The following is a 23,805-nucleotide window of genomic DNA, read 5'->3' on the forward strand; positions in this document are numbered from 1 at the left end:
AAATCGCACGAATAAGGATGACTGATGTTGTTAGGTAATATCCAAGAGCATTGTTCAGACGAATCCTGAGTCTGGTTTATTCCACCTGTCTGTCATTAAAACCACAATGAAAGACCTTGAGGATGGATTGAAGCAGGACATATGAATACGAGTCTGATATAATGGCACTAAAGCTCCTCAGCCTGATCAATAACTCCCTCCACGGCCTCTCCGTCTGCTGGCTCCATCACTCCCTCGTGTCCAGTTAACGGTCCTGCGCATCCGCTCTGAGGCTCAGAGAAACAACAATGACTCGAATGTTCACGTATGGCGAAGACACACACACAGGACCAGACTGGCGTCCTCACATCTGTGCACACACACACAGGGTTTATCAGCGCTGTAAACACACGGGGTTAAGATGCTCCTCGTGATCTTCAGGCCGGGAACATGTTCTCCTGGCAGAGGCGCAGGGTTTAATCTCATTGTGGCGCTGCGAGTTTGGCCGGCAGAAGTAGGACAGCGTTCAGTGGAAGGAAGCGGAGGAAACCCGTGTCGACAGCAGAAAACACATATCAACGCCTGAGGTTTCAGCTGATCTCTGTCTGACTCTTCTCGGGTTGAGGTTGAAAAGATGATGTGGATGTGGATGCGCCCTCAGATGTTAACGCTGCTTTCTTTTCAGAGAGATCTGCCAGTCGATTCAACCGATTTGTCAAAAAGAACAAGTCTAATTGAGTCATTCATTCAGAATATATTCAGTTTTCAGCTGGCTATTATCACTAACACTATTAAAACTATTACAACACGATTTTTGTTCATTGAAATAAAGTTAAGAAAAATAAAACAAAAAAAAAATATATATATAAATAATACATTCAAAAATTAATGTAAAGTCTAATTCAATAATTCATTAGAGTTTATTTGGTTTTCAGCAGGTTATTATCGCTAATTAATACAATTAACACATTATAGTTGAAATAAATTAAATTAAAATATATTTATATTAGATGAAAAAAATAACTTATTTCAGTTAATTGCCAGATAATTTCATCAGAATTTTAAATTAAAATAACTAAATAAATATTTATCATTAATAACTAATAAAAAAATAAAAATAAACATTAATATTTAAAATAAACCAAAACTAATAAAAAATGTCAAAAGCTCATTACAAAATGACTAAAATATAACACAAATTTAAATGAAAACTGAAGCTAATTCAACATATCAATAAAAACTAGTATTTAATATTAAATAAAATACAAATAAATTAAACCTAAATATTAATATAAAAAACGAATAAACATTTCAAAAGCTCATTACAAAATTACTAAAATATAACAAAAATTAAAATGAAAACTGAAGCTAATTCAACATATTAATAAAAACTAGTATTTAATATAAAATACAAATATAAATAAAATAAACCTAAATATTAATATTTAAAATAAACCAAAACTAATAAAAATGTCAAAAGCTCAACACAAAATTACTAAAATATAACACAAATTTAAATGAAAACTGAAGCTAATTCAACATATCAATAGAAACTAGTATTTAATATTAAATAAAATACAAATAAATTAAACCTAAATATTAATATAAAAAACGAATAAACATTTCAAAAGCTCAATACAAAATTACTTAAATATAACAAAAAATAAAATGAAACCTTAAGCTAATTTAACATATTAATAAAAACTAGTATATAATATTAAATAAAATGCAAATAAATATTCATATTTAAAATAAACCAAAACTAATAAAAATGTCAAAAGCTCATTACAAAATTACTAAAATATAACAACAATTAAAATGAAAACTGAAGCTAATTCAACATATTAATGAAATCTAGTGTATACCAGAGTATAAACAGCACAGCTGTTGAGTGTTGGTGTGTGGTGAAGTGTGTTGGACTGATGTGCTCGTGTGTTTCTGCAGGGACTGACGATGAGGCAGATTCGGTTCCGGTTTGACGGACAGCCTATCAATGAAACAGACACGCCCGCACAGGTATGACATCACTCTCTCTGTGTGTGTGTGTGTTATAGGGACCAAATGTCCCCACTAGGATAGTAATACCAGTCATTTTTCCCTTGTTGGGACATTTTCTTGGTTCCCATGAGGAAAAAGGTTATAAATCACAGTAAATTATGTTTTTTTAATGATGGGTAGGGTTATGGTTAGAGGAAAGAATATATCATTAGCTCAGTATAAAAACCGTTATGCCAATGGAATGTCCCCATAATGATGATAATATTTGTTTGTGTGTGTGTGTGTGTGTGGTTGTGTGCAGAGGTGTTTAAAGGCCAATCCACAGCCCACAGACAAACGGCAACAAACAAGTTGGCTGTTGGATTTATAATTTAATGAAAAATATCTGTCATGTTCACACTGCCCCGACAGACACTGATTGAACATGTTCAGTCGAGTGAAAACAAACCCCGACCAACGCCAACACACACACACACACACACACACACACACACACACACACACACACACACACACACACTGATCCGACAAAACCCAGCAAACGTGTTTGTCTGTGCGCTGTGAACTGGCCTTAAGACCAGAAGGAATCAAACTGAACTCTATTCTTCTCAGAGTAAAAGGCGAAGCTCACAAAGCCTGAATGTCCAGCTCATATTCAATCCATACTTAATAAAACAAAGCCTAATTGCATTATTAATCATATTAAGAAAATGAAGCCTAATTACACTGACACTATTTTCACGATAATTATGTAGATTTCTTTCCAACTCTGTTACATCTTTTTTAAATTCAAATATAGCTCTTTTCCACAGATATATATATATATATATATATATATATATATATATACAGTGCAATGCATAAGTGAATACACCCATGCTAAAGTTGACTAAAAAGAGGAATAAAAAACCATATTTTGGAAATTGAACTTAATGCCTTAATTTAAAAAAATTAGGAAAAATCCAACCTTTTAGGACACCAATTTTCTTTGTGAATGAATAATGTATCGTAAATAAATAAATGTTCTTCCTTAAAATACATGGTGCATAAGTGTGTACACCCCTATGTTAAATTCCCATAGAGGCAGGCAGATTTTTATTTTTAAGTATTTTTTTTTTTTTTTTTTAGGATACTATGCATCCTGATAAAGTTCCCTTGGCCTTTGGAATTAAAATAGCCCCACATCATCACATAGCCTTCACCATACCTAGAGATTGGCATGATTTTATTTCAGTTAGCCTAAAAGCTAGTTTGATTTGCATTGAGAGATGATCTTATGGAAAGTACCCCATGCCAATCTCTAGGTATGGTGAAGGCTATGTGATGATGTGGGGCTATTTTAATTCCAAAGGCCAAGGGAACTTTATCAGGATGCATAGTATCCTAAAAAAAAAAAAAAAAAATACTTAAAAATAAAAATCTGCCTGCCTCTATGGGAATTTAACATAGGGGTGTACACACTTATGCACCATGTATTTTAAGGAAGAACATTTATTTATTTACGATACATTATTCATTCACAAAGAAAATTGGTGTCCTAAAAGGTTGGATTTTTCCTAATTTTTTTAAATTAAGGCATTAAGTTCAATTTCCAAAATATGGTTTTTTATTCCTCTTTTTAGTCAACTTTAGCATGGGTGTATTCACTTATGCATTGCACTGTATATATATATATATATATATATATATATGTATTATTTAAATATTATATATATATATATATATATATATATATATATATACACACACACATATTACATATTAATACATTGGTCATGTTTCTTGTAGTGCCTTTATATTAATTGAAAAAATCATTGAATTACAGTTTTTTTTATTATAGTACAAAATTTAAATCCAGTGAGTATTATTATTGATAAATGAGAAAAATTATCCATATCATATCATACACCACTTTTTATCATCCAATCAAATCCTGATGGAAATGTCCTGCCCTTATTTCCCCAACGAATCTTCCATGTTGATCAGAAGTTTAATGCATGATTGAGACCGAACTGGTATCATGTGCTCTCAGATGAAGATTCAGCAATAAAACAAGATTCAGTCAGAAATATCACAGAGCTCCTCTCGCCCACTGAATAGATCCGGGTTGACAGCATCATTGTAGATGTGCATCATGGGATATAGTAGCGCACTGTGTCGAATCCACAGTCAACAGGAAGTCTTGTTTATTAATAATACTGAGTAATAACCCTCATGTTCTTCTTCCACAGTTGGAAATGGAGGATGAAGACACAATCGACGTTTTCCAGCAACAGACAGGAGGACACATCTAAATCAGATCTCTCTCTCTCTCTCTCTCTCTCTCTCTCTCTCTCTCTCTCTCTCTCTCTCTCTCTCTCTCTCTCTCTCTCTCTCTCTCTCTCTCTCTCTCTCTTCTCTCTCTCCTCATGGTTTTCTGTAACTGCTGTTGTATAGTGTTTTCAGTTCATCACGTTTTCTTTTGGTTTTGTACATAAAGGGTTTTCCTGCTACAGTAATTATTGCATTGGGTTTGTTAATATCTGTGAAATCTGACACGTGAAGCCCAAGTTGAACTATCATGAAGACTGTCATCTGTGTATAGACCAACTAATACATGTTTCCTCTTTCGAATCATTGACCCGAGGACACGAGCCGCGCGCCTGAGTTCGGATGTGAGCGCGCAAGGCTTTTTCCAAGTTATTTTGATTGTGTGTTTAAAGAAAACATACGGAAATGTTGTAGCTTAAGCCTGCAGTTCAAATTGATTTCCTGGTTTCCATTCAGACGATTTGGTTTTAAAACTTTTTTTTTTTTTTAATGGTAGTGATCATGTATAGTGCTTTAACGCTTGTGTTAAACATGTTTCGACTTGTACGTACGAGGGGATTCATGTTTCGGACAAGTCCAGCATCTGTCTGTATTGTCTAATCTCTTGTGAAAATAAAATATTCTCTTTTTATCAAACTGCCCATGTGTGTGTGTGTGTGTGTGTTTAGTCATTGCACTCGCTGGACATGCATGTTTAAATTGTTTGTTTCAAATAATATTGATGTCATTTTAGCAATTATTCAAAATGACGTTTAAATGACTTATTACACATAATTAGATATAATTTCACACAATTACATTGCATTGCAGGGTGAAGAATTTAAGATGTGATTAATCGTGCAGCCCTATTTGGTAACAAATTGAAGAGCTTACATAAATGCTATGTATTTTAGGTTAAGAAAAATATTGTCAAATTATTATTGAATGTGACTATTGAAGTTTTATTGTTATGATTATTTTAATTTTCTATATTAAAAATTATAGTAAAAAATGGCGTTTATTAAGGTTTAACTTTAAAGTTTTAATGTAATTTATTAATTTTTATAATGTAAATATGTGCACATCACGTTTTAGTAAATAGCCTATGGGTGATTCTGCAGTAAACCACATCACATGAACCCAGGAAGGCTGCTGTCTGATTGACGGCCGCTCCTCCAATCGAACGCCAGGGACCGCTGAGCTCTGTCCAATCAGGTCGCGCGTTGCTCCGGTGGGCGGGGTTTCGTGGGCTGGTCTAAAGGGCCGCTCCGTTGCGCTCGGATTTCAGCTGGTCCGGGCGGAGTCCATGCGGGATAAACGACTTACACGAATTCAGTCCAGCTGAAGGGTTTCTACCGCGGTTTAGCGAGCACAATACCCGCTCAACATGACTACGACGACCACTTTCACAGGCATGGAGCCCGGTGCCAAAAACAGCTCCAGGTAAATGGATTTAAACGGGTTTGTTGCGTTCGCCAGGCAGACAAAAGAAGAGCTGTAGGTGATGATGATGATGATGATGATGATGATGGTGGGCTGATGGATGGATTCATCCTCCAATACGCGAGTGCAAATGAAGCTAATCAACCTTAATATGTGGATTTTAATGGATTTAGCTTGATCCACATTTCCTTTTGATCTGAATTCACCCAGACTGTCTGCCACCACCATCATCATCATCCTCTTCCTCCTGCCCATGAAGACCCATATCCACCCATATTCTGATGTGAGATCCAGTCCAGGCACATTATACCCAGGTTTGACGTGTATTTGATCTGATGTCTGGTGTTTTGCTGCCCAAACTTCACCCATTATACAGGAATTGGGTTGGCAGGCTGCCACTGCATCTCAAACTGGGAGATTTGCTTTAAAGTTTTGTTTGCATTGTGCATTGCTTTATGATTTCATGAATGGATGCTTTCTCTGCTGCTTATTTCTTTTTTTTTCTATCTGTTTAATCTCAGTCATCTGACTATTGAGTGTATCCTCGAGCTCTGGCCCAAAAATACACGCTCCATTGTCCTTAAAAGGTTTCTGATACTAGGCTTGGAACAGATGCATTGAACGTCTTCCAACCAGTGGAAGATTTGCACGTCCGGCCAAAGGACTGTGTGATCCAAACTAACTCATTTTTATTCTTTTTTAGGTGTGTTTGTGTGTCCAGAAATGATATCACCGTAACTTTCAAGCGAGCGAGGGAGGGATGGAGATGCATTCTGGCATTTGCATGTCAAAAAATGTTGCAGTGGCTTTTGTTGCACTGAAACGAGGTTGCTTTTAAATGAGGATTCTGGCATTGTCTAGCTTCTAGGCATCCTTGGTGCAACATGTTGCCACCCTGACTGCTCATTTCCCTCTAAAATCCAAGTGATTTTCCCCATTTTTCCTCTCCTAAATCCTGTGTGTCTGGGGTTTCCCTCAGCAGGACGGCCAGAAATGTAGGTCAAGCCGAGAGCAGGCGTGTTTATTGGTCAGTCGGTCTGATTTAGGGATGTTTTCAGCATGTATCTTGGGCTTGAGGAAGGATTTTTAATGGCATGTGTGTGTGTCCTGTGTCGGTTGGGTGGGGTCTCGAGCGACGCGGCCTTCTCCTCCTTCTCCTGCTAAAGTCCCCTGATCTGATCCCAAAGCTTTAGTCTGGTCAAGGCATTAGCTGTTTAACCAGTGCTTCCAGACGGCGCTGGATGGTTTTCTAATCTCCGCACCGTCGATTCCTTTGACAAAGGGAGCAGAAAGTTGCGCGTGGACGAGGCGAGAGCCTGACAGCTGCCGTCGGGTGTCAGCTGGTCTCCAGGAGGAGGTTTTCACAAGCATTGATTAGGGCTTCCCTCAGAAACATCAATCACAGTGCCACTGCTTTTCATCCGGGGTCCGCTGACACCCGCCCTCGTGTCTTTTTAATGATTCAACATATGTGCTGAATGAAAACCATCCAACGATGGAATCTGCACTTGTTGTGAGCAGATGAGCTGGACTAGTCAGCTGTGTGTGTGTGTGTGTGTGTGTGTGTGTGTGTGTGTGTGTGTGTGTGTGTGTGTCCAGTTTAGGGGTGGGCAGTATGATTTAAAAAAATCCATTGTGTGAGTTGCTTGATATCAGTGTAACCAGTTTACATCACAAAATATTCATTTATGCTCCCTAAGTGGTGCCTATTTTTAATAACCATCTGGTAATTCTTGCGTCGCTCAAACCGCAAGGTCATGCGTTCAATTACCAGGAAATGGATGAACCGATTAAATATACATCTTCTATTAAAAGCGTATGCCATGTGCAAATATATTTTGCATAATCCAATGAACTAAATGCTCATGTGATTGTTGACTTCATTGACTATAAAGCATGTTAACTTCACTGCTTTATATTTTTATACAGTTTTGAAATGAATTTATGGTCATTTTAAAGACGTCTGGCAAGGTTTTAGATTTGGTAACAAATGAAAGAGCTTCTATAATTGCTATTGCTAATACCTATTGCTAATTTAATTGTTAAATTATTTTTGAATGTAGCCTAATTGACTATTGAAGTTTTATTGTTATGATTATTTTAATTTTCTATGCTATTTCTGTGAGTTTGTCATAAAAATATCCTTGTTCTTGATATTTCTCTTTAAATAATGTAATGTAAATGTGATGTTAAACTATGAAAACATGTTTTCTGAAAACTGTTTCTATTGAAAAAACGTTAAATTCCAATATTAACGCACCAAGTTTTATTATTGCTCGTCAAACATAAACGACTGACACGCCCTGCATTGAATTTTCGCGTGTCGCTTCATTGTTCTCGCATGTAAACAACACAAACTGGTCAATTCTACTGGTATCATGCTATTCAACTCTCCACTGTTGATGTATTTTGCACAGTAAGTCATAATGTCCAGTGCTGCTTCTGATAGTGTGTTTCCTTTATGCCCCATTGAGTGTCCTGAGGCCGAGTGTATATGTGAGATTGATTAGTTGACTTGCGTGTCGTTCTTCTGACCGATGTCTCGTAGGGTGTTGCGTCCCCCTGGCGGAGCCTCTAATATCTCCTTCGGCACCGATGAGGAGAAGCCTGCGCGCAAAAACAAGATGGCCTCCAGTATCTTTGCTGAACCTGATGACCCTCACGCCCACCGGAGGAACAACCCGCCAGGTACAACACACACACACACACACACACACACACACATCTGGTTCAGATTCTGCTTCTGGTCAGATCTGGGCTTGGTTAGCTTTTAAAGCTTGCGTTATCTGAAACCAGCATGGCATTAATGCCGGCCTTGTGTTTTTAATTCATGATGGCTGTACATCTGATATTACATGAACGTCTAAACGACTGTCCAAAAGTTTGTGGTCTGTAAGATTTCTGTACTGTTTAGAAACGTTCTCTCCTGCTCACCAAGACTGCATTTTATTAGATCAAAAATACAGTAGAAACTCTAATATTGTGAAATATTCTATTGTAATCTATTTTGAAATGTTATTTATTCCTGTGATCAAAGGAATAAGAAAGCAATGGTTTTTGATTTTGTGTGTTAGTCCGTTTGTATGAATGTGTTCCTGTTGTTTCATTTGTAGGTCAGTTCAGTTTGGCTCTCACACACATTCAGCTATCTGAGTCTAGTTGTGTTCTGTTGACCTCTTTTGCAGGCCTGAACATTTGATCTGATTATTTGGACCTTTGTTTTCTTTTTTCTTTCTTTATTTCTTTTTTTTTTTTTTGTATATGATTTGATTCATTAAAATATTTGCAGAAAACTATTTTTCATGGCCCTCTTTTCTCAATCCCTCACATGACCACGAGTGTGTCAGCATACTGTTGGCATGATGTCATTTCCTGGACCGATATCCTGACTGTCCAGTGATTCAGGAAGTGACTCATGATGTAGAGAATGTTAGTGTGTGACATCATGATTAAGCATCCATTACAGGACGGTCTGCTTTACACAGAGAAGTGCGTATTAATAAATATACCTGCATTCAGATGGAAAACTTCAGTTTCACTGGGAATGTTTCCCAATATATGTCTTGGAGTTGAGCCCGTCATTAGTTTAGCAACATGTCCAACTCTTGAGTTGTTTCCCCCATGTGCTTCACATGCTGCTCCAGATCCGTCACTTAAGTGGGATGTCGCCTTAGAAGGGAGTCGCCTATGTAGACAGCGAGGCGGCTCTGGGCTGTTTGGATGTTGGGAGTTTGACAGCATCTTTATTGTCTGAAAAGGAATGTGTATTTGCATGCAGGAGCGTTTTGAATGCAGTCGTGCGATCAGCCCTGCACAAGCTCATATACGGATAAACGCTCGTATCGGGATAATCTGAGCTTTTGATTCAGCGCTAATGCTTCAGCCGGGCAGGTGCCGTTCCTATATCTGTTTATTCTCTCTGAAGGCCTTTGTTGGCTCTCTCTCCTGTGGGGTTTTGGATCCCGCTGCAGCGTTTGCTGCGTCTGGTTATTTTACAGCTGTAACTCGGGGAGCAAAACTGAAAATTCTGTAGCAAGCAACTAGATATTCATAAGCTGATTATTGGTGCCCCAAAAAACCTCTCTGAATAGCTTTTAAAGATATGATATGAGGTGAACTTCATGTCTTAAAGGGCTAGATCACCCAAATATGTGAATTCTGTTCTAAACCCACACGACTTTTGTTCACCTTAGAAACAAAAATGATGTTTTTTAATGAAATCCGAGAGATTTCCTAACTTATTTTAATAGAATATCCTTTTTCAAATGATATTAGACACTGTTTTTATTCAGAAAATATAGTAATAGACATTTTTAAAAAGGTTTCTCATGGAATAATTTTAGAATTTCTATCATTTTACTAAATTGAAAGATTCTATGTCATTTTTATGATTACTGTTGTTATTGGTGTATATTTAGTATCTTTTTGTATATTGATTTAAGACAAAATTGTTAAATTATTGTAAACAATTTATTGAAGTGATATTGTAATCCGAATTATTTTTTTAAAATTTAAAATACTGTTGATTGCAATGAATAAAGCCATTGCTGCTGATATGGTGTTAAATCATAAATACATAAATCATAAAAACTAATGCATATGAATCTAGCAAATTAATACAAGTCTTCTGAAGAGACCGGATGGCATTATATGATGAACAGATTTAATTAATGCTTTTATTCTTGACTTGTCTTGTCTTTTTTTTTTTTTTTTTTTTTTTGAAGACGAAAGTCTTGTGTTTGGAACGACATGAGTGAGTAATTGGTGACTGAATTTCAATTTTTGGTTGAACAAACCCTTTATGGTCTTGAAACTTGACTTGTAAATGGCTTTGTTTCCCGGTCGAACTTTTGCAGACTGATTTTAGTTGTGTAAAGCATCTGGTCAGATACATTTTTTGGGAAACGGTTTTTTATGTGCACTGTGTATCACGCGGTCCGTGTCGGATGTGTGTATTTTCTCCCATAGTCTTGCTCTGATTGAATGAGCTTCTCCCTGCCGGACAGGAAGTGTGTTGTGTTGGCCAGAGGTGCCGGACAGGACGTCGTTGTGATTGTCCATTGTATTTTGGAAAGGGTTTCGATTTTTATTTGTTTTTTTGTTTCAGCTAATGGATTGTAACGGGCGGTTCCAGAAGTAAAAATCACATTCACATTTTTGTCCATTAAGGCAGGACACTACAGGTGAATAGGGTCAACATTTAGTAATTGATATCAGCATAGTACCTTCCCAGTTGATTAATCACAGTACATTAAAGGGATACTTCACCGATTATTTTGCGTCACCTGAGGCTTTTTTGTCCAGAGGCTCGAGACTCCAGCCAGTAGGAGGAGCTCGTTCCGCATGTTTTCAACCCGCCCATAGGGGGATCTCACGATAAAATGGCGTCTTTTCAGTTTTGAGTCAACTAGTAGCCTAGTTGTATCATTTCTCCCGACACTGCCCTCTGTAACCGGTAGGCGTGGCTTGGGAGTGTCCTCGTAGGGCAGTGAAGCAAGTGCATTCTGGGAGTTGTTGTCTTTCATCAACATGAGCCAAAAATACATATTCTTGCTTTTCTCAGTCTAGAAGGCACCAACTTCTAAAATAATTTCACATTTCTAGTACATAAATGACTCAATTTAAATGCACATTCATCTTTCCAGTGGTGAAATATCCCTTTAAGGCATTTGTTTTGTGTTACACATGATTTCTGAAATGTGACATTTAGATATGCACTTATTTTCCTATTTGATTCCAGAAGATTCATCTGAACATTAGATGAAGCCAGATTCAAAGTTATTGTTTGATTTTGTTGACATATTATAGTTAAAGGTTTTTACAGAAGGGATTTCTTTTTTTTATCACTTCATAAATCAGAAAATACTGTCGACAGCCAGAAAAACTAACCATGTTTTTAGGAATAACATGTTATATAAATCAGTGTGAATGATATATGAACAAACCCCTCAGTAAAAACCTTCAGAATATAGATGGGAATAAAACTGTAAAGTCTGGTGAATATAAGTGATGATAAAGTGGAGGAAAAAGATGAGTATTGTTATTTAAATCTACAGACGCAAATAGATAAAGTGCACTTAAATGTGTCTTCTGGATGTTTACTGTCCGCTAGTCTGAAAAGTAGTGGTTATGGAAGCGAAAATGTGCCAAAATCTTAAAACTGAACAATGGTTTTGCCTAAAGGGCATTTTTGTTTTTGTTTTTGTTTTTAATAATAATGTATAAAACTTTCCAGACAGACTGAGCATGAACTGTCACATATAATGCAAAATTGTCTGATTTGTCGTTAAACAGCATTTTTTTTTTTTTTTTTTTTAAATGTAAACTCTATAAATAAATCCATCCATTCCAAATCGGCTTTTTAAATGGCAAACATGTTGAAGATTAGGAGATAGACTGTCGATTCATTAAACAAGCAGTTCTTCCCTTCTCCATTGACATCCATTCAAACATGGCCTCGTCTCCCTGCCGGTGCTGTGTGTAGCACTAGTCTTTGTCTGTTTCTTTTCTTTTCTTGCTAACCTTGAAGGCTTGTCTCAGTAGTACTCCTGTTGAAAACTTCACTTCCCATAATCCTGCAGGATGGCTGTTACCATGGAAACAGGAATCACTGCAAAATGGCTCAGCAGCGACCGGACACTCCCATGAAACGCTGTGAATGATGTAATCAAGTCCGTTTCCCTACAGCCTCAAACTACTTGTGCATTTATACATTTTGTGAATATTTTGAAAAACTTAAGATATATTTGTATGCTTGTAACTAAATCAGCAGTTTTATTTTGTATTGTTTATTTGGTTACATTATTCACAGTGCTTCATGGGTTGAGTAGTTGACTGACTGAATGTTTTCTTACAGCTTTCTTATTTTATATTTTATTGTTATTTTTTCTCTTTTTTACTTTAATCAAAATGTGTGAGATTGTGATTTATGTCAGAGCTGGTTTGGTTGCTGTCTCAAACTCTTTAACTTTCTCCATAGAAACACTTCCAGAGCGTGTGTGTGTGTGTGTGTGTGTGTGTGTGTGTGACTGTTGAGCTTGATTAAAGTTCATAATCACTCCATTGACACACAATAGGATGCTGCAATTGTTAGACTCTAATAGACAGTCAAACAAAAAGCTCTTTGTTTGCATTTCAACACATGAGAAGCAAACTGTGATTCTCCTAGATGTGTTTAGCACTTTGACCTCGGGGTCACGTCACACTCAAAACACTCATGAAAGCCTTGAGGGATGTGTGTGTGTGTGTGTGTGTGTGGATGGATATTTCTACTACAGATTTTACTCATGTACAATTTATATAGATTTAGTTTTTTCATTTCAAAGTTTAGTAATTTGTGTTTTGTAATTTTTATTCATTTTTGGGGTTTTATTTTAAATGGCAATATAGGTTAAGTTCAGTTTTTAGTTTATTTTAGTACTTCTAAACTTGTTAAGGCAACATTTATTTATTTCAGTTCATGTTAATTTTTTTGAAAGTAATGAAAATGTTTTTTTTTTGTTTTTTTTTTTTATTATTATTAATGGTTTTAGTTGACGATGATAATAACCCTGATGTCATCTCTGGTAATAAACATGTCTGTTAACAGCAGCTCATTCACGTCACTGGATGCTTTTCTCACACACACATTAAACAAACCTGATGCAAATCTTTGTCTTGTTTATGTCAGCAGCGGATTCAAGAAAATACGGTATCATCATGTCATTGTGATGCCATTTAACGCTTTGTTTTATGACTTTATTACTTTCAACATAAAGCGCTGACCCAATACTCATGGGTCTACATGGTTCATGATCATTTACCATGAATTGCATTAGACAAGCAATTTGGAAAATGTTTAATCTGCACCTGATATTGTTGTAGTTTGAGATGTTGGGCGGCAGAGTTTGTTTGGATGCTCAGCCAAAGGTCATGTTGTTGATGATCTGCTATATTGATGATCTGTTAACCTGTGTGTGTGTGTGTGTGTGTGTGTGTGTGTGTGTGTGTGTTCACAGGTGGAGAAGCGACGGGCGTCCTGTGTGGTGAACCCTCAGCTCCTCTGAGACGGTGCCAGCCCGCCATCGTTTATGATAACGGCACTCCCGCCAACAGTCTGGTGAGTTCAAGCGCTAGATTTATGAGTGTGTGGATGTAGGTCACCTGAACCTGAACCTGTTTGAGCGGTGTTTATTCAGTCATTAAGCAGGAGCAAAACAACCGACGGCACGTTAATGACAGGGTGTGTTTCTGGAGCTCATGTTGACTAATGATCTCCACTTTACTTTCTTCTTGCATGTTCCTGTGAACAATTCATCAGGACACTTTATTCTGGAGGGAAAAAAAGTCACGATGCAAAAAAAAATTAAAAATAATTCTACAAATAATAATTTAGAATTTTGATTTATTTAAAGAATTTATTTATTTAGAATTTTTAAGTTTGCAATGATTAATCATGTACGGTAAGGCCAGACATGTTCACGACAGACAGAAAATACATAAATATTCTGCAATCCTTTATCTAAAAAAAACAATAATAAAAATAAATGTTTATTGTATATGTGTTTATATTGAAGATGGATTGTTTTCTGCAATCCTTCATCTGAAAAAACAAATAAAAATAATTCATAATTGTATTATACATTCTGCAACCCTTTATCTAAATAAACGAATGAAAATAAATAAACAACAGTAATAAAATTAAACCGGTTATAAATAAAATTATTTTTAAGAAATACTTTTTGCAACATTTCATCAAAATAAAAAAATTAAGCAATCAAGTACTAAAACGCCAGAAACATTTGTGACGGGCAGAAAATACATAATCAAACTTTATTATAAATGTTTTATTTATCAATTTCATTAAAATAAATAAGAACTCAAGTATGCCATGATTAATCAAGTGCTATAAGGCCAGAGACAATCGAGACAAACAGAAAATCATAATAAAGATTTATTTTCATTTATTTCTTTTGATGAAATTTGTTTTCTCCGATGTTTCCTAAAAATCATTTCAGTTGATTTAAAAAAAAAAAAAAAAAAAAAAATATATATATATATATATATATATATATATATATATATATATATTTTTTTTTTTAGATAAAAAAATTATATATATAAAAAAAAAAAAAATATATATATATATATAAAAAATATATATATATATATATATATATATATATATATATATATATATATAACAAAAAAAATCATTTCAGTTGATTAAAAAAAAAAAATTTTTTTTTAGATAAAAAAATTATATATATATATATATATATAAAAAAAAAAAAAAATATATATATATATATATATATATATATATATATATATATATATATATATATATATATAAAAAATATATATCTTTTTTTGTACTAGTTGAGACTTAAGACAAACATGAAATTATTCAGTCGTTCATTCATTTAAAATAATTTTTTGATTCTCCTTTTTTGTAAAAGGTCTATCAAATGAGCATTTGTGTTTCTGTGCAGTCGACTGTGACTTCGTTCAGAGGGGTTTAAATTATGATCATAACTGTATTTGGTGTCACAGTAGTGCTGTAAACTGACTGTATGTGTGTCTAAAATAACACGGTTAGCTGGGTGGGGTACAAATTAACAGCCGCAGGGTACACACACACACACACACACAGCTGTTCTCTGGGTCAGTAAAACCGCAGCTCTTTATGTGGATGGACTTCATTCGTTTGTCCTTCACTGGAGGAATTTATTACTCCTTTTATCCATGTTTTTTTTTTTTAACAAACTGTTTCTATTTTCTGTCTTGAGTGTCTCTGCTCGTATAGTACATAATTAATTATTGCACACTTTTATTAACATGATCTTTCATCAGAACTCATTGTAACTTAATCTGCCTCTGAAATGTTTTTCAGTTGATGTAATAAATGCAGACAGAAATAATAGAATAATAACTTCCTGATCTATAAAATCAAGCCCTGCCCTTCTTTATTTTCCTACTGTATATTCAGTGTCACTCAGAAATATGTCAGATTAAAAAAGTCATAAATGGCATTTCATGTTGTCAGGACAGGAGAGACTGTATTTAATACTGAATCTTGACAAATGCTGTCCAGGTTTGTTTAATAAAGGCATCTGATCTCAAATCTGCTCTTGTTTTACAGGATCAAAATGAATACGAGCAAGACAACAACGGTGAGAATCATTTGTGATGATCTCTCTCTCTCTCTCTCTCTCTCTCTCTCTCTCTCTCTCTCTCTCTCTCTCTCTCTCTCTCTCTCTCTCTCTCTCTCTCTCTCTCTCTCTCTCTCTCTCTCTCTCTCTCTCTCTCTCTCTCTCTCTCTCTCTCTCTCTCTCTCTCTCTCTCTCTCTCTCTCTCTCTCTCTCTCTCTCTCTCTCTCTCTCTCTCTCTCTCTCTCTCTCTCTCTCTGCATGTATCTCTCCGGTGAAGCGTGACTCACATTTGTTGAGGAATGCTGCTAATAAACGGTTGCTGAGGTTCTGCATTAGTTCTGGAATGTTCCTCTCCTCCGTTAACGGCGTGCACACACATAACACACACACACACGTTCCATGACTCCACGTCTGCTGGCCTCCTCTTCAGTCTGGTCTTCTCATTAAGGACAGCTGGAGTAACACTGGTTCTGGATCTCAGATGACGGTCGCTCTCGCGGGACAGAATGAGGGAGTTACAGTAGAAACCCAAAACGTCTAGAGTTCAGGACAGAATCACGGTTTCAAGGTCACATGCTGATTTGATGTGCTTTCATCATGTGATGGCACGAGTCATTTTCTTTTTTTTTTTGACCAAGCAAATGGTCAGTGAAAAGAAGTGCTTAACCTTCAGAAAATGTTGATCAACAAACTCAAGAGGTCAAACTAAAAATTTGCTTTTATTTTACAATAATTTAGGACATCTAAATGCAGTTTTAAACTTTCATTTATTTCTTTTTTCCCCTCTTTTAAATGTTCTACAGATAGATTTTAAATTTGTGTAAAATATTATTTTTATTAAATGTTCAAAGTTTATAAATGTAATAATCTATTATAATATTATTAATAAACGTATTAACTTTTTGAATTTAATATATTTTTTGTTTAATATTTTATATAATAATAATACATTTTATTTGTAATCTTATTTTACATTTATTCTAATAATAATACTAATATATTATTATAATATTATTTTATTATTATTATTATTATTATTATTATTATTATTATTATTATTATTACTACTACTATAATATTATTATATAGTAAAATTATGTAAAGAAAAGATTAAAAATAAAAATTATTAATAAACTAAACAAATATAATATTAAATTCAAAAAGTTAATACATTTTAATGATAAAATAAGTTATTACATTTATAAACTTTGAACATTTATTAAAATAATAATGATTATATAATATAAATTACTACATTTATAAACTTTGAACATTTTAATATTACATTTTAAAAGTTTTTAAAACTAGGAAATGTATGAAAAATTCTAGCATTAATAGCAAGGTCTAAGATTTTATATAAATGACACTCACTCTGTAGTGACTAATGTTTGTTTATAGTTTACAAATTAATACAAATTTGTTTGATTTTTTTTTAATGGGTAAAATCTTTTTTAAATTTTTTTTTTTTTTACTACAATAAATATTAATATTAATTCAGTAGATATTTGAAGTCTAAAACTAGCAACTTTTTCATGCTGTTTAATGGCCATGTACTGTATCTCTCACTACAAACACAGGCTTTGTGCCTCTAATGTCTGTGTGTCCTGTGATTGTAAGGGAATCAGTATTCATGGCATGTTACTGGTTGATCTGGGTTCATATGACGAGTGTTTGTTTACCAGTCCTGCTCTAGTCTTCATGTTCAGCCGTTAGTCAATGCTGATCGTGTAAATATTATCCTCTTCTGGGGTCTTCACGTCTGCTGGGTTTGGCTTTTTACCAGCTAACACGTTTGCATACTATCTGACTTCAGCTCCTCTGAGCAAATGCTTTATCAGAATCCAAACATTAGTGTTAGGAGTCGTTTTCATTCGATTAATAATGCTGTATAAAAACTAAATTTTAACCTGCAAGATTCTCTTCAGCCTGTTGTGTTTCTACAGTCAGTTTTCTTTCAGGTCAGTTTATGCAAATGTCCACTGTATATTGCAGTTTGTACTTGTTGCATTATGAATTGAGCTGACACATTTCTGAACACAATTTATGGATTTATAAATGCATTTTCAGTTATAAAGTTGCGTAGAGTATATTTCAGGCCTTACCGGTGGATGCTTTCCCTCTGATGGTACGAATCATTTTGTGAGATGTTTCCGAGTCACACTTTACTAAACACTTAGATAAACACTTAGATAAACTTCCTGGAAATGTTCGATCTGTCTGAATGACGAGCTGTTACGTTTCCATCACCATAAAATGCAAATATACCGACCTTTAAACCATTACAGACTCGGCCCTGATGTGCTGAGTGAGTTTAGGAATGTTGATCCAGTCGTTGATGGTACTGATCCAGATTTGCTTTGACATCCATAGATGGATATCAATAAAAAAAAATACAAATACAGTCTTTGTGGAGCAGTGCTTCTCAACTGGCTTTGCTTCTGGACCCAGACTTTACATTTAGTTCTGAGGTGTCAAGACTAAGTGCTTACTCAAAATCAAACATTAAAATGTATGACATGGATTTTTTATTTTTTTTATTTTAGTGTTCCTTTTACTGTTAGCTGAGTTTTTTTTGCACGCTCACACACGCAATATATGTGGAAAAACTATTTTCAACCTTCATTCTGAGCCTCTGTCTGAAATGATCAGTTTTTAAGGCGCGGCTCCTTTAAGGCTTGTCAGTAAACGACCAGTTATAATTGGTGAACATCATTGCATAGGAAACAGTACTAACGCCCACTCGCTATTGAACAAGTAAGTGTTTTGAAAACATTATCCAGTTAAAACTCATGTATGGACAGATCATTATGAAATCATTTACTTGAGGTTTGTGATGTTGCTGCTGCAATCCAGTTCATCTTTCAACAAAAGTTTCTTTGCGAACTCTCCATTACAGTGAGGAAAATAAGTATTTGAACACCCTGCTATTTTGCAAGTTCTCCCACTTAGAAATCATGGAGGGGTCTGAAATTGTCATCGTAGGTGCATGTCCACTGTGAGAGACATAATCTAAAAAAAAAATCCAGAAATCACAATGTATGATTTTTTTTAACTATTTATTTGTATGATACAGCTGCAAATAAGTATTTGAACACCTGAGAAAATCAATGTTAATATTTGGTACAGTAGCCTTTGTTTGCAATTACAGAGGTCAAACATTTCCTGTAGTTTTTCACCAGGTTTGCACACACTGCAGGAGGGATTTTGGCCCACTCCTCCACACAGATCTTCTCTAGATCAGTCAGGTTTCTGGGCTGTCGCTGAGAAACACGGAGTTTGAGCTCCCTCCAAAGATTCTCTATTGGGTTTAGGTCTGGAGACTGGCTAGGCCACGCCAGAACCTTGATATGCTTCTTACAGAGCCACTCCTTGGTTATCCTGGCTGTGTGCTTCGGGTCATTGTCATGTTGGAAGACCCAGCCTCGACCCATCTTCAATGCTCTAACTGAGGGAAGGAGGTTGTTCCCCAAAATCTCGCAATACATGGCCCCGGTCATCCTCTCCTTAATACAGTGCAGTCGCCCTGTCCCATGTGCAGAAAAACACCCCCAAAGCATGATGCTACCACCCCCATGCTTCACAGTAGGGATGGTGTTCTTTGGATGGTACTCATCATTCTTCTTCCTCCAAACACGTTTAGTGGAATTATGACCAAAAAGTTCTATTTTGGTCTCATCTGACCACATGACTTTCTCCCATAACTCCTCTGGATCATCCCAATGGTCATTGGCAAACTTAAGACGGGCCTTGACATGTGCTGGTTTAAGCAGGGGAACCTTCCGTGCCATGCATGATTTCAAACCATGACGTCTTAGTGTATTACCAACAGTAACCTTGGAAACGGTGGTCCCAGCTCTTTTCAGGTCATTGACCAGCTCCTCCCGTGTAGTTCTGGGCTGATTTCTCACCTTTCTTAGGATCATTGAGACCCCACGAGGTGAGATCTTGCATGGAGCCCCAGTCCGAGGGAGATTGACAGTCATGTTTAGCTTCTTCCATTTTCTAATGATTGCTCCAACAGTGGACCTTTTTTCACCAAGCTGCTTGGCAATTTCCCCGTAGCCTTTTCCAGCCTTGTGGAGGTGTACAATTTTGTCTCTAGTGTCTTTGGACAGCTCTTTGGTCTTGGCCCTGTTAGTAGTTGGATTCTTACTGATTGTATGGGGTGGACAGGTGTCTTTATGCAGCTAACAACCTCAAACAGGTGCATCTAATTTAGGATAATAAATGGAGTGGAGGTGGACATTTTAAAGGCAGACTAACAGGTCTTTGAGGGTCAGAATTCTAGCTGATAGACAGGTGTTGAAATACTTATTTGCAGCTGTATCATACAAATAAATAGGTAAAAAATCATATATTGTGATTTCTGGATTATTTTTTTTAGATTATGTCTCTCACAGTGGACATGCACCTACGATGACAATTTCAGACCCCTCCATGATTTCCAAGTGGGAGAACTTGCAAAATAGCCGGGTGTTCAAATACTTATGTTCCTCACTGTATACTGTGCCTCGTTTAGAAAACAAAATGCTCCGAACAAACATATAGTCCTTCGACCTGATCCGGGATGCCATTAAAATGAATCATGCACTGTTTCCGATGCTGGGATCCTTCTTGAAGTCTCTACAGAGACACAAACAAACTGTTTAAACTGGTTCTTTCACTCTTTCATTGGTCCTGTTGTCGACAGACTCAAATTTACTGACGGTTAGTATTATCGTTTAAAATTTAATTATCATTAACAGTGTTTGATTATCATAATTTTAATAACTCACTGTAAATCCTGTCCAGCCAGCAACAGTCTGACGAAGCTGCAGTGCGCAATGTTTTTTTTTTTTTTTCGGGAAGGAATTGCCGTGACCATGAACCAAATCTGAGTTGTGGTCATATTTCAGCTTTTACAAAAGTCCTGAGGGAAACTTAATCGAGGATGGTCACTACAATAGGGGGAAACACTTCAGATCTGCCGAGTCGTCTTGTGTGACCGTCACCCACTGTTGTATAGAACCTACGTCTGGGAAATAATTGGGCACCATATGTTGTTTTTAGAGATTTTCTTTCACTCACTTGAACTAAACATGAAGTTTCCGCGAAGAAAAGTTTGCAGCAAGTGACAAACAAAAGACAAACAAAAAAGTTAAAACTAAGAGTCTTTTAAGAGTGGCATTTAAGGGATAATAATGTATATTCGTTGTACACTTACTACACCGATTTATTTTTTTTATTTTTTTTTACACATAATTACGGGGACATATTGAATTGAGATTAATGTTATAAATCCATTTTGTACAGCGTACAAAATCGTCCAGACAAGATGATCACAACAATATTATCAAACTCAAATAATAAATCAACTCTGATTTCATTTTCAATACAATCAAAAACAGAGACGCAAGACGGCAAGTTGTATTTGAATGAAACGAGAGCGAGAGTCCATTGTGAGACGTGGATGTGCGCGGTGTTATAATGCGTTGCTATTGACGAGGGTCATTATAAGGAAGGAAATGCAACAGAATAGAATCTTGCTTAAAAAAAAAAGTGCATAGAGCTGCTTGTTTTATTTGTTGTTTGATTTTCAAATATAAAACTTGTTGAAATGTTTTCAGTGTGAGCATCAGTTATTTTTGAACACTTTCATCTCGTTTTAACAAAACCGTGATAATATCGATAATCACGATAATTTTGGTCACTATTATCGTGATATGAAATTTTCATACCGTCCCATCCCTACAGTGTAGGCAAATCTCCACCTTGGAATTATTATAAGATTCTCTGCTTTCTGAGCAGTTTTGAGATATTGAGTTTCAAAGTGTTTGCATTTCGTACTACTTTGTGGATTAACCCTTTTTGTTTTCTAAAAAAATAAAAAGTCCTAAAATGTAAGTCGTCACAGAATAAGAATATGTAAATGACTGACAAAATTTTGTGATGTCACAGATCCCACTATATCAAAACGAGCCATTTTTGGAGCTTGGTCCTATAAATGTTCTGCTTATGATGTTTTAAGCTATTAAACTTGCAGGATTTTTTAATAGTACAAAGACATTTGATATGTCAAAAGATACTGAGTATCTTTTGTATCACAATCTGAGTATCACAATCTCTTTAACTTCTTTCCTGCCATTGACAGATTTTTCCTCCTTTCTGCATTTTCACTGTTATTTGGAAAGGGGGCACTATTACACATCTTCTGAAAGAGTACTGAATCTCCTGCTCAAAACGCATGTGAAGCAGCAGAAATGAGCGATCTCACATGTAAGCAGATGTATATGTAAAATAATGCGATCATCAACATTAAACGGCATATAAATCAAATATGCCTAATGTTACTGAATGAAATGTCGACCCAGGAGGAGCTATAGGACTGTGAAGCTTTGGGGATGTTGATGAACTCGATCTAATACATCTGTATCAGGTTCAAAACGATGATCAAATCATAGAGTAGACCAGTGGTTCTCAACTCCAGTCCTCGGGACCCACTGCTCTGCACATTTTGTATGTCTCCCTTATTTAACACACCTGAATCAGATCATCAGCTCGTTAAGAGAGACTCCATGAACTGAACTGAGTGTGTCAGATAAGAGAGACATACAAAATGTGCAGAGCAACGGGTCCCGAGGACTGGAGTTGAGAACCACTGGAGTAGACGTAGTCTCTGAAGAAAACACTATTTTCTCAGCTTTTTGCTAAATTTTTGCTTTTTTATTAAACTTACCCACATTCAAGTGTTGATAAATACTGCATTTAGCTAGAATAAAACTGATTTTTGTTGTAAAGCAGAGGCTCTGTTTTTTTTGATGTATTGCATGTGCAGATATACTGTGAAACTTGTGAAAATTATCAATTTCTGCAGCTGCCTGGCAACGTTTCTCAAAAAAAGTTAACAAGCTAAAGCTAAACCCATTTATATGCAAAGTTATTAAACTGAATAGGACACTTGCTTTAAATGCAGGTTATGGGGAACATGGTTTATGAATTATTGGCAGCATGAAACATTCTAATGTCATATGCATATTTTCCTTTGTGTAGTTTTATTAATCATTTTTAATGACGAGGGAAGGTCAAACAAACATGTCCATGCTGCATCTTCATAATTTACCAAGCGACATGAATTCAGGCAAATATTATAGTTTGAGTGTAAGCCAGCATGTGGTGAGTTGTGAAGCCCTGTCACAAACAGCAGAGGGAGTAGTAGAGCGCCACTCGAGTCCTAACCGTTGTCCATCTGTGTTTGTTCTCCAGACGAGGTGGTGCCGGAGCAGAAAGAGGAGTCCAGCCAGCCTTCTGCCCCATCTGCTGCCGCCCCGTCTGCTGCCAACCCGTCCGGCCGGAGGAACCCACCCGGGGGCAAATCCAGCCTGATCCTGGGCTGAAACGGCCTGAAACTGAACTATCTTCGCTCTTTCTGTCTGTTTTCTTTTTTAAAAAAGGAATTCCCCTTCCTCTTCACTCTACTTGTGAGCCATGGAAATTTTTTGTCCTCCACCGTCTTTTCATTTTTTCTATTGCAAAAACAAAAAAAAGAAAAGGATCGTTGACAGAAGCACTTTATGTAAGAGGTCCGTTTCAGCCGCTCCTGCAGGAATAATGGCATGAGAGATTCAGATCGACTTTTAATCTGCCCTGGTGTAAATCATTTAAGGAAAAAGGACAACAAAAAAAAAAAAAGATTTGTTGCGCAAAATTTCTAAGTACAAATAAAGATTGATATGAATTTCACTGTGTTTGTGTTTGCTTGGAGTGTTATTGTCAAAACAAAATGGCTACTTGTTTGTTTAGTAAAATGTAAATATGTGGTGACATTTATTTAGAGGCCTTTTAATATATTACAATCAATTTTAGCTACTTGGTAAAAAAGGTGCATGCGAGTTGAAGTGTTGGTATGCGTTTTAAACCAACATAATTTAGCATTGTTTAATGTGGAAATGCATGATTGAGTCTTAAGTCTGCGCTAACTCAAATG

At 35.9% G+C, this 23,805-nt stretch overlaps 1 protein-coding gene across 1 annotated transcript; it reads left to right on the forward strand.

Annotated features, from left to right (window-relative positions):
- The first annotated feature begins 5,494 nt into the window (after positions 1–5,494).
- On the forward strand, positions 5,495–23,561 carry jpt1b (Jupiter microtubule associated homolog 1b). The gene is made up of 5 exons (XM_084094058.1): positions 5,495–5,709; positions 8,258–8,397; positions 13,707–13,807; positions 15,833–15,863; positions 23,085–23,561. The coding sequence occupies exons 1-5, from the start codon at positions 5,654–5,656 to the stop codon at positions 23,213–23,215; spliced, it is 459 nt and encodes a 152-aa protein (XP_083950184.1). The 5' UTR covers positions 5,495–5,653; the 3' UTR covers positions 23,216–23,561.
- Positions 23,562–23,805: the final 244 nt, after the last annotated feature.

The sequence above is a fragment of the Abramis brama genome (assembly GCF_963993115.1).
Source record: "Abramis brama genome assembly, chromosome: 1".
NCBI lineage: Eukaryota > Metazoa > Chordata > Actinopteri > Cypriniformes > Leuciscidae > Abramis > Abramis brama.